The sequence below is a fragment of the Salvelinus alpinus genome, chromosome 1 (assembly GCF_045679555.1).
Source record: "Salvelinus alpinus chromosome 1, SLU_Salpinus.1, whole genome shotgun sequence".
Taxonomy (NCBI): Eukaryota; Metazoa; Chordata; class Actinopteri; order Salmoniformes; family Salmonidae; genus Salvelinus; species Salvelinus alpinus.
In genome coordinates this window covers 98,741,554-98,754,390 of record NC_092086.1, presented here as the reverse complement: position 1 = coordinate 98,754,390, position 12,837 = coordinate 98,741,554, and the positions used below count along the sequence as shown (strand labels likewise).

Here is a 12,837-nt window from a genome sequence, read left to right as displayed (position 1 = left end):
GAGTATACACTCGTTAAGGATCGCTCACCTGTCTATGTTGTAGAGTGTGTGGGAGACTTTGTAGATGATTTCTACTCCATGCGCTTCAGCTAACCGGACCACCTCCTTGTCCCGGCGGAGGCTGAAGGGCTCTGTGTCATACTCATACGTCAACCGCGTCACCTTCCACTTCTGGAACAGCTTAGGAAAGACCTCCTCTGGATTACCTCTCACCACAAACAGCCTGGAGAGTGGAGACCCCACCAGCACTTTTTAGTTCACTAACTGTCGATTTTTGAGAAGCACACAACAATAGAATACCAGTAGGGATCCATCTGGGATCGCCACACAACAAACAGCCAAGAAGAGACACCATATCTAATTTCTTTATCCACCCCTTACATTAACTAACCAAAACAATACATGCATCTTTATTGATCCATTACCAAAAAAAAACATTGTTTTGCTTCAACAGTACACAGTCCCATCAACACAACATATCCACTAAGCAACTGAAATAGCATTGGACATAATGCTTTTGAGTTGTCCTTTTATTCCTACCTAGAATTGAGTTTCCTCAGGCTGCAATCCAAGTCTTTAAGGGCTCCTATGAGGAACTTCCATCGGTTGATGCCAATGTTGACGTTGTTGAGGGCACAGGGGTCCAGAACAAACACAGGGTAGATCTCCTTGCAGTCCCGCAATGCAGCCACAAGTGCTGGATTGTCGTGCAGTCGGAGCCCCTTGCGGAACCAGTGAATGCAAGTATGAGCCATGCCTGTTTGGTGACCTACCTTTTAAGAATAAACGAATCAAGGAGGCAGGATTGTTAGTTCAAGCTCTGCTCCAGTGGTTCCCTCTCAGTCCTTACATGGCTGTCAGAAGTAGGTCTAAAGTGAAGGGGAGTAGTGTAGCCTAGCTGGACATTTATGGCAGTTGGTAGTCCTATAATTCTGTTACTTTCAATATCTTGATGGGATGTAATGGACTTCAAAAGGTAAACACTGTGTCCAGCATAGGTTACCTATCTAGGCTTTAAAATCTTTGAACAAAAGTAGCTTACTGAATGTCTCTGTATGGGTTCGATTATGCCTACATAGTTTCTATTGTAAATCGGTTTTAACATTTCAATTTTCTCATGTAAACAAATGGCACAACAGTCTGTTTTCAAATAACTATTTTGTGTCTTTGAAACTAGTTTTAAAAACTAGACTTACCTTTATACAGTCTTGCCTGCACCAGTAGAAAATATTGACTATTTGTTTTGTAATCAATCGTAAAGAGTTACAAAACCCAACACAACACGTGTTACCCGTGAGCAGCCAATCAGAAGGATGTCTAATAAATGGATGCTGTTTCTGGCCAATAAGATCATTGAGACAGTCCATGTTGTGTGGTGCACTGCCAAGCTGTGTAGTTGCTACTTCTCCATTAGATGGCGCCGTTGCAGCTACATAGCAGCGAGCCATTGCAATACGAATTTGACAATGCATAAGGTGAACGAAATGTTAAGAAAGTGCGCACTTCTGGAGAAGGGTAGAAAATCGGAAGGAGACCTTTTAAATTGACTCAGTGATAGGGCCTTAACTCAAGTGTTTACTGCTAAACATCCCATGGTCCCCAAAGAGCCATCCTCTGTCTAGTTCTGGGACTTTATTTTTATTTAATGTTTTTACTAACAACAAATCAATACAAGAAGTACATGTGGGAACACAAGTATATATAAATAATATACAAAGAACAATTGGCTAGGGGGTACAATATTACATTACACAAGGACCTTAAGGGACATACATACACTTAGAATTCTAACAGCTTTTTTTGTTAGTAGAGTATTTAATTGTCTTAAAATATAGTTCAATTTGTTTTTGTAAGGTAAGAAAATGTGGTGTTTTGTTTGTAAATTTACATTTGTGAATATGAAATTTGGCCAAAAGAATAATGAAATTAATTACATAAAATAGTTTCAGCTTATTTCTATTGTAGGTAAAGAATTCAAGCAGTACATCTCTCCACAATAGTGTAAAATCTTCATAAATGTGTTCAATTATAAATCTACTAATGTCTTGCCACAGTTTTCTTACATGAATACAATGCCAAAAAAGATGCAACACCGTTTCTGGGTGGTCATTAGGTACAATTTGAGTTTATGTTTTCCTTAAACTTCTTTATATAGTGGTTGGCAGGATAATATTGATGAACAATTTTAAAGGAAACTTCCTTAATGTAGTTAACAAGTACAGTGAGGGAAAAAAGTATTTGATCCCCTGCTGATTTTGTACGTTTGCCCACTGACAAAGGAATGATCAGTCTATAATTTTAATGGTAGGTTTATTTGAACAGTGAGAGACAGAATAACAACAACAAAAAGTCCAGACAAAAGCATGTAAACATTTTTATCAATTGATTTGCATTTTAATGAGGGAAATAAGTATTTGACCCCTCTGAAAAACATGACTTAGTACTTGGTGGCAAAACCCTTGTTGGCAATCACAGAGGTCAGAAGTTTCTTGTAGTTGGCCACCAGGTTTGCACACATCTCAGGAGGGATTTTGTCCCACTCCTCTTTGCAGATCTTCTCCAAGTCATTAAGGTTTCGAGGCTGACGTTTGGCAACTCGAACCTTCAGCTCCCTCCACAGATTTTCTATGGGATTATGGTCTGGAGACTGGCTAGGCCACTCCAGGACCTTAATGTTCTTCTTCTTGAGCCACTCCTTTGTTGCCTTGGCCGTGTGTTTTGGGTCATTGTTATGCTGGAATACCCATCAGGACCCATTTTCAATGCCCTGGCTGAGGGAAGGAGGTTCTCACCCAAGATTTGACGGTACATGGCCCCGTCCATCGTCCCTTTGATGCGGTGAAGTTGTCCTGTCCTCTTAGCAGAAAAACACCCCCAAAGCATAATGTTTCCACCTCCATGTTTGACGGTGAGGATGGTGTTCTTGGGGGTCATAGGCAGCATTCCTCCTCCTCCAAACACGGCGAGTTGAGTTGATGCCAAAGAGCTCCATTTTGGTCTCATCTGACCACAACACTTTCACCCAGTTGTCCTCTGAATCATTCAGATGTTCATTGGCAAACTTCAGACGGGCATGTATATGTGCTTTCTGGAGCAGGGGAACCTTGCGGACGCTGCAGGATTTCAGTCCTTCACGGCGTAGTGTGTTACCAATTGTTTTCTTGGTGACTATGGTCCCAGCTGCCTTGAGATCATTGACAAGATCCTCCCGTGTAGTTCTGGGCTGATTCCTCACCGTTCTCATGATCATTGCAACTCCACGAGGTGAGATCTTGCATGGAGCCCCAGGCCGAGGGAGATTGACAGTTCTTTTGTGTTTCTTCCATTTGCGAATAATCACACCAACTGTTGTCACCTTCTCACCAAGCTGCTTGGCGATGGTCTTGTGGCCCATTCCAGCCTTGTGTAGGTCTACAATCTTGTCCCTGACATCCTTGGAGAGCTCTTTGGTCTTGGCCATGGTGGAGAGTTTGGAATCTGATTGATTGATTGCTTCTGTGGACAGGTGTCTTTTATACATGTAATGAACTGAGATTAGGAGCACTCCCTTTAAGAGTGTGCTCCTAATCTCAGCTCGTTACCTGTATAAAAGACACCTGGGAGACAGAAATCTTTCTGATTAAGAGGGGGTCAAATACTTATTTCCCTCATTAAAATGCAAATCAATTTATAACATTTTTGACATGTGTTTTTCTGGATTTCTTTGTTGTTATTCTGTCTCTCACTGTTCAAATAAACCTACCATTAAAATTATAGACTGATCATTCCTTTGTCAGTGGGCAAACATACAAAATCAGCAGGGGATCAAATACTTTTTTCCCTCACTGTAGGTATGTGTGTGGTAACATCCAAACTTTTTTCAAACAGATATTATCAATCAAACCAGTCCAATAAGGCATGACATCCTGCTGAAACAAGGTTCATATCGTTCTGTTGTTGAATGGACCAAAAGAGAAACAAATCTTTCCTACTGATGAGTCAACAGGGTGAATGGAAGGTAGGCTCTGAGGGTCAGGTCTTGACACATTCCTGAATAATAAAGCAACACCTGAGGGAATGGCATCTAAAACAATTGCAAAATATTTAGGTGTTACAGGGACCTTGTAAAGTGATAAGAATTCCTTATAACTATAACTAAGTAAACAACCCTCTGCATTTACAAGTTGGCTCACCAATAGGATATTATTTCAGAACCAATATTCTAAAAACATTGATTATTCCACATATAATATCTGTGTGGAGAAAAATTATGCTTATAAATTAAGAACCATGACAAGAGAACCTGCCGATGAAAAGCAGGAAGTTTCACTGGAACTTTGTCAATATTATAATTGCAAAGCAACATGAAGTTAAGGCCACCAAAAGTAGAGAAGACATGATGAGGAATACAATTCCACATAGAAGTGGGTCTTCTTGTCATGGTGTGTATAAAGGCGAAGTCAGGTGCAGGAGAGCAGAGTATGATAAATAAAGCGCACTTTATTATAGTTCCAAACCGGGAGCACAACAAAACAAACACGCTCAACGGAACAATAAAGTAAAGCGCTAAAGAACATCGCTTGACATGAAAACAATTACACACAAAAAATGATGGGAAACAGAGGTTTAAATACAATTAGATTGATTGGGGAAATGAAAACCAGTTGTGTATGAAAACAAGACAAGACAAATGGATATATGAAAAATGGAGCGGCGATGGCTAGAAAGCCGGTGACGTTGATCGCCGAACGCCGCCCGAACAAGGAGAGGAGCCGACTTCGGTTGAAGTCGTGACACTTCTTAGGAATTGTTTTATCTAATTGACCTTTAAAGTATTATTTAAGGTATTAAAGTCCAGATAATTCAGCCCACCATACTTGTAAGTGTTCATTACAAGAGTTTTCCTAATGTAATGGGTACGGTTTCTCCACAGAAAGTTGAAAAGCATCTGGTCTATCTTCTTGCTCATTTTACCGTAAAGATATAAAGATAGAGCGCCATATGTTAGCCTAGAGATACCTTCAGCCTTGGTTATTTGGACTTTTCCTTTTAAAGATAAGTCCCTCTGTAGACATTGATTTAGCTTCTTCTGGGGTTTTTTAATAAGAGGGTTCAAATTTAGTAAGCCTCTAGACTTTTGATCCTTAGTAATGGTTATGCCAAATTTATGTAAGTTCTTCTTTCACTGGAATACCATAATATGAAGGTGTCACACAATCTTTGACAGCCATGAGTTCACATTTAATTAATGTTAAGATATAGACCAGACACTTTGGAAAAGGATTGTATCACATTGATCGATATGGGAATTTGGTTAGCGTCTTTCATAAAAAGTGTAAAATCGTCAGCCAGCTGGCTTATAATAATTTCTTTACCAGCTATGGAAATATCTTGTACAGGACTATTATTTAAAGAATTTGTAAGAAGTTGGGTGATTCATAAAAACAGATATGGAGAGATAGGACAGCCTTGCCTAATTCCTCTCTTTAACTCAAATCTAGGTGAGGTGCCATATTTAAATTTAATAGAGCTGCTACCATTTGTATAGAGAGTCTTAATAGCCTTACAGAAAAAATCCCCAAAGCCAAATATCTCAAGGGAGTGGAAGAGGAACTGATGCTCTACTATGTCAAAAGTAGTAAGGCTAATATCTAATAGTCATTATTAAGAAGACAAATTGGGCGCCAGTTATCAATGAGCAGCATTTATTTTTTCGCTTAGGTATCAGTGTTATTAACCCCTGACCCGTTGTAGGAGGGAGAACATTGTTTTTAATACTCTCTAAAAGGGAGCTACTTTTTCAGAAAATAATTTGTAAAATTCTGAAGTAATTCCGTCAACACCTGGTTAGTTCTGGGACTTTCCATGCAAAACTGCCACGGCCGGCCCGCCCATTTAATTTCAACGGGAGCACGCGGAGCAATGCACTGGGGATTGTGGGAAGGTGAGCGGTGCGAACTGAACACAGCCCAAGTACCTAATTATTTTTCTAAGAAAGTAATCTGCTAAAACCATAAATCGTAGAGATGGTGGAAGTGGATACTTAGTTTGAATCAAGAAGGGTGTCGAGCAAAGTTGGTGAAGATTAATGTCCTGAATGGCATTCATTCAGGACATTCACAGTAGTGCAGTGGCATGTATTCATGGAGGCCAAGGGAAGCCAGGCTTCCCCCAAAATTGAACCAAGAATTTAAAAAAAATGTAATAACGTATCTTTCGTCTCTCTGTGTTTCATCATTTCTTTCAATTCACAAGAGGCTGAATGTATCTAACTGGAGAAAGCATCCGAGCAGGTGAAACGGCGCCCTTCTCTCTCTCTACATGTAGGCCATATATCTGATGCTGTCTGGTCCAAACGAGTATGACATTGTTGCCACCCATAGCATTGAATGTAGTGATGGGTCATTCGTGAACGAGTCGGCTCTGAGAGCCGGGTCTTGAAGCTGAATGTTGGGAGCCGGCTCGCATATCAGAAGAGCCAAATCTATTTTTAAAAATAAAAAAAATAAGATCTGAATTATCAAAATATTTAAATGAATAGAATTAACTAATTCAAAGAACGAAAAAAATAAAAAAATAATATAGGCCTAAATGCATTCGTTCTGACTGTCTGCTCAGACTAACAGCCTCACCTGTTGTTCCTGTCAATCAGACACGCAGTGTCAACCAATGAACCAAAGATGCGTGAGGGAGGGCCGAGCCAACTCCCTCACAGCCGAGGAGAGAGCGGAAGGACAGCTGTGAAAACAACAGCTGGAAAATGAGTCGGAAGCACAGTAGCATTTGGATACATTTTAATAATGTAGACAATGTTAGAGCACAGTGTAGAATTTGCCAAAACAAAATCTCATATAAAGCCGGTTCTACGCACAACCTACACCGGCATATGCGAACTGTGCACCCAATTGTGAAGCTAGCTGTAGCGGAGCTTTGAGAAACTAGCGGGCCTGCTAGTGATATTGGTGGAGCCAGCACCTCCACACGTGGAGATGTATCCACTCAGTCAAGTAGGCCTACTCCGCGACCCACAGCAACGCAGTCTCCTATGGACCAGTTTATGCCAAAGTCTATGTCTGTAGCAAAAGAAGGCCAAATTGATATTGCATTGGCTAAAATGATTGCCACCGATTTCCAGCCATTTTCGATCATGGAGGACAGAGGTTTTAGAAATTATAGCAATAGTCTAAATCCAATGTACACAATTACAAGCAGGAAAACCCTTTCAACATCACTTATTCCACAACTGTACGAGAGCACACAGGCTTCAGTGCGGGAAAGAGTCCAAAAAGCTACTGCAGTTTGACTTACCACTGACTGCTGGACATCAAGGGTAACCACTTCTTACATGTCGGTTACATGTCCCTTCATTGATGATTTTCGATGTCTAGCTGTCTTCTGGACTGCTTTGAGTTCAGCGACAGACACACCTCAGAGAACTTGGCAGAGGAACTGTTGAGAGCGGCCAGAGAATGGCACGTAGATGGAAAAGTGGTCTGTTGTGTTAGCGACAATGCAGCTAACATAACCAAAGCCATGAAAATGTTAAAATGGACCCATCATCCATGTCTTGCCCACACAATCAACCTGATTGTAAGAGATGCTCTGAAGGTGATGATGCCCACTGTGGACAAAGTGAAAGCAGCTGTGGAATACTTCCACAGGAGCACAGTAGGTGCTGAAAAACTAAGGTCTACACAACACCAGTTGGGGATGCCTGAGCTGAGGCCTAAACAAGACTGCACTACAAGGTGGAATTCAACATTTTATATGTTGAACGGGTTTCTTGAGTCAAAGGATGCCATCATCTCTACCCTGGCCATTGTCAATCCACCTGTTGATGTTCTGACCGAAGAGGAATGGGAGGTGGTGGAGGATGTGTGCAGAGTCCTGGAACACTTTGAGCAGGTCACTGTTGAGATCAGTGGAGAGAGGTACAGTAAGCAGTTATTACTACATCATTATTTAATCCAGTATTATATATGTATATGAGCAGTAGATGAGAATGTAGTATCAGTAGACAAAACATGAACCTGAACTAATAAGTTACTGTTCTCTCTTTTCAGCTATGTGACAGCCTCAAAAATGATACTCCTGTGTAAGGGTCTGCAGCGAATCACAGCCAGCCACCAGAGAGAAGCAAATGTAACCACAGGACATGTGACAGAGTTGATAAACACCCTATGTTCATCAATGGACAGAAAGTTCCACAGAATGGAATATAGTCACGTGCTATCAGAACCCGTTGCACTTGACCCCAGGTTTAAGAAGTTAGCCTTCAGGGATGCCAGAGTGATTGATGAGGCTCTTCAAAGAATAACCTCAGCAGCAGGGAGGGACAGCCCCAGCAGTCAGCTGGCTCAGGCAACAGGAAGAAGAGGGATCAGACGGAGCAGAAGCACCAGCAGTAGTGCCACATACATCTGCTGTTTGGATGCTGTTTGATGAGAGAGCAACTGGGGATGCAGCACAAAGGAATCCCTCAGTAGATGCCATAATGGAGGTCTGATCCTATTTGGAGTAGCCCCTCCTCCAAAGATCTGCAGATCCTCTGAGCTGGTGGAAGAACAAGGCCTCTGTCTATCCACTGCTTACTAATGTCATGACAGGGAGACTCTGCATAGTGGCCACATCCATTCCCTCTGAGAGGGTCTTCTCAAACAGGACAAATAATTACTGAGAGAAGAAACTGCATCAGCCCCTCGAAAGTGAGGCAGCTTGAATTTCTAAATGCAAATCTCTCATAAAAGCAAAACATGGTCAGCATTGCTGTGTGCTGCTGATTATAACATGGCAATAAAGAAGAGAGAGAAAAGAGGGACCAGTTTAATGTTTTAAGTGGGATGCTGCAGCTCTGCACATTATTTATTTTTCTTTGATATGGTGCAATATTCTATTATTATGTTGTTCAGATTGTATTCGTTTTGAATTGTTACATTTATATGCACTTTTTATATACATTAAAAAAGTTATACTTTAAATGCACATGTGTAATAGTATCCTTTAAAAAATAAAAATAAATTGTGTGATGCTGCAGTTTTGCAAATTATTTATTTTTCTTTGATATGGTGCAATATTCTATTATGCTGTTCAGATTGTATTCGTTTGGAATGGTTAGATTTAATATGCACTTTGTTTATATACATTAAAAAGTAATACTTTAAATGCAAATGTTTAATAGCTTTCTTTTTCATAACAAACCAATGCATTTTTAAATACATTGTGGTTAAGGTAGAGTATGATTTCATTTAATAATTTCATTAGAATTGTTTTAACACCAATCATAGTCAAACTATCGCAAACTGACTTGAAAAAATACACGGAAAAAAAATAAGCGCCGTTTGGGAGCCAAAAGAGCCGTCTCTCTTTGGTGAGCTGAGCCAAACGAGCCGGCTCAATGAAAAGAGTCGGAATGCCCATCACGAATTGAATGGAGTGCAAGCATTTGGCCTCCCTTGATAAAAAAGTATACAAAATTAGCCAATCAGCGTTGAGCTAAACTGAGCGAGCTCAACTGAATGGTCCTGGTGCACCAAAAAAATGGCAAAAGGAATCCAGCTTGGATTTTGGCTTCACTCCTACCAAATCGCATTGAGAGCATATGTCATTAACAGAAACAACTTGAATTGTTGCATCTCATTGTGTTGTCCTCCAGTGGCTGGCTGGCTAGCTAAAATGGGCCCTTTCCTAAATTAGCAATGGATGGAGATAGGGATTTGGACTTGTGGTTTTACTTAATTTTCCGTACTGGCCAATAATTATAATGGCGATTCTGAGCCATACATTAATTCATACATTGTTCTGCCCCTGGCCTGAGATGATGGAAGTTCAAAATGTAGCTAGATGTAGAAGGCTAATGTTAACTAGCTAGCTAACGTCACCCATGAAAGGAAGATAGGCTAGCAAGCAAGTATTTTAACCAGGTAGCCTAGGACAACAAAAAATAAAAGCCTGTACTGTATGACAGAGTCAACATGAAAGAGAGGAGAATGGCATTGACATTTCTCTACAAGTGGGGTGAGGCAATATACACTGCTCAAAAAAATAAAGGGAACACTAAAATAACACATCCTAGATCTGAATGAATGAAATATTCTTATTAAATACTTTTTTCTTTACATAGTTGAATGTGCTGACAACAAAATCACACAAAAATGATCAATGGAAATCAAATTTATCAACCCATGGAGGTCTGGATTTGGAGTCACACTCAAAATTAAAGTGTAAAACCACACTACAGGCTGATCCAACTTTGATGTAATGTCCTTAAAACAAGTCAAAATGAGGCTCAGTAGTGTGTGTGGCCTCCACGTGCCTGTATGACCTCCCTACAACGCCTGGGCATGCTCCTGATGAGGTGGCGGATGGTCTCCTGAGGGATCTCCTCCCAGACCTGGACTAAAGCATCCGCCAACTCCTGGACAGTCTGTGGTGCAACGTGGCGTTGGTGGATGGAGCGAGACATGATGTCCCAGATGTGCTCAATTGGATTCAGGTCTGAGGAACGGGCGGACCAGTCCATAGCATCAATGCCTTCCTCTTGCAGGAACTGCTGACACACTCCAGCCACATGAGGTCTAGCATTGTCTTGCATTAGGAGGAACCCAGGGCCAACCGCACCAGCATATGGTCTCACAAGGGGTCTGAGGATCTCATCTCGGTACCTAATGGCAGTCAGGCTACCTCTGGCGAGCACATGGAGGGCTGTGCGGCCCCCCAAAGAAATGCCACCCCACACCATGACTGACCCACCGCCAAACCGGTCATGCTGGAGGATGTTGCAGGCAGCAGAACGTTCTCCACGGCGTCTCCAGACTCTGTCACGTCTGTCACATGTGCTCATGTGCTCAGTGTGAACCTGCTTTCATCTGTGAAGAGCCAGTGGCGAATTTGCCAATCTTGGTGTTCTCTGGCAAATGCCAAACGTACTGCACGGTGTTGGGCTGTAAGCACAACCCCCACCTGTGGACGTCGGGCCCTCATACCACCCTCATGGAGTCTGTTTCTGACCGTTTGAGCAGACACATGCACATTTGTGGCCTGCTGGAGGTCATTTTGCAGGGCTCTGGCAGTGCTCCACCTGCTCCTCCTTGCACAAAGGCGGAGGTAGCGGTCCTGCTGCTGGGTTGTTGCCCTCCTACGGCCTCCTCCACGTCTCCTGATGTACTGGCCTGTCTCCTGGTAGCGCCTCCATGCTCTGGACACTACGCTGACAGACACAGCAAACCTTCTTGCCACAGCTCGCATTGATGTGCCATCCTGGATGAGCTGCACTACCTGAGCCACTTGTGTGGGTTGTAGACTCCGTCTCATGCTACCACTAGTGTGAAAGCACCGCCAGCATTCAAAAGTGACCAAAACATCAGCCAGGAAGCATAGGAACTGAGAAGTGGTCTGTGGTCACCACCTGCAGAACCACTCTTTTATTGGGGGTGTCTTGCTAATTGCCTATAATTTCCACCTTTTGTCTATTCCATTTGCACAACAGCATGTGAAATTTATTGTCAATCAGTGTTGCTTCCTAAGTGGACAGTTTGATTTCACAGAAGTGTAATTGACTTGGAGTTACATTGTGTTGTTTAAGTGTTCCCTTTATTTTTTTGAGCAGTGTATTTTTCTACTTGCACCAACACGCATGCACACACACAGAAAGCCATGGACAGCCACATCAAATGTAGTTTACGTTGATTGGACTAAATTGTTTTCAGTATCTTTTAGTTGTCACTATTAAACTAAGCAGAGGTGATTTGATGATGTTGACAAGTTGAAGTTGAAATGGTGCTGGAATATTACAAGGCACACCAGGAACATAATCCCCACCGATCGTCCTTCTGTACACCAGCGTATCATACATAACCAATATTTGCGTAGGTAGGTGCTCTTTATAATAACAATTTAAAAAACAGGGCAGACAGACTTATTTGTCTCCATTCACCCAGCGTGTCAGACACCGGGCACCAACCACAACAAGAATCCTCTTCAGGTATTCAACCTGAACATCCGTCGTTACTCCTGAAATGACTCCTTTGGTGGGTGCTCTGCTCCGAAGTTCAAAGCACAATACTTCTGTTGTTCGGATTCTTGTGATGCCCACTGCAATATTCCTATTTTCTTCAGCAATATAATTAATCAAAATAAGACCACGCCTGGTCACTCTGATAGACAACTTTTCCCAGCGCATACTTCACATTTTCCAACACCTCAAACGGGTCTCCTACATATGCATCATTACCCAATAAACGCATCCCACCAAGAAACGATTCATTATCATTTATAAACGTATCCTCCACTCCAATTTTAGACTATTCCCTTTTTTGTTAAATTTTTAGGCACTGCTGCAGTAGTGGTGCGTGGGTAAGATCACCGAGGCAGCCAGAAAAAAAGCCATATTACTATCTGTGTTGCGATAATTGTGTTTGCTCTATAAATCATGTTAATTGATATGCCCTGCGACCGTGATATATAGGCCTAAGGCCGAGACAATAAGCCCGTGGCAGAATAAATTCAACCACATCTTTGTTTTGCCACAAAACTAGATAGCAACCTCTGTCCGGTTCAGTCCACAATGCATATTGCATGTAACAGACAGTTACACGACCTACAGGATGGTCAAACAAGATAATGCTTCTGACATTTTCAGACCACTAAACAACTATTGATTTAGAACCACAGAGAGTTACCTCAAGGAGCAGCCTCCACTATTCCAGAGGGTGAAGGAGATTGTTAGAGCGTTCAATCGAATGCCGATGGAATTGAAAGAGTTGACAATACAAGCGACGTTAGTGAAGATATTGTAGTGGATGTAGTAGAGCCTGTAGTAAATGTTTTCTGACAGGCCTAGATTTTGTGGCGTTCATTGGC

The 12,837-nt window shown here is 41.8% G+C and overlaps 1 protein-coding gene across 3 annotated transcripts in view; it reads right to left on the bottom strand.

Moving 5' to 3' along the window:
• Nucleotides 1-12,837, bottom strand: part of cry5 (cryptochrome circadian regulator 5) — a 22,404-nt gene extending 9,567 nt beyond the window's left edge. For 2 of the 3 annotated variants that reach the window (XM_071336517.1, XM_071336525.1), the window contains exons 1-3: nt 1,197-2,322; nt 541-773; nt 29-223 (exon numbers count right to left, since the gene is read on the bottom strand). In XM_071336517.1, the coding sequence (XP_071192618.1) occupies nt 29-223; nt 541-773; nt 1,197-1,472 (704 nt within the window). In that variant the 5' untranslated portion in view covers nt 1,473-2,322. Of the gene's footprint in view, nt 1-28; nt 224-540; nt 774-1,196; nt 2,323-12,656 lie in introns of those variants that run through there. The other variant, XM_071336531.1, reaches the window with a different exon arrangement.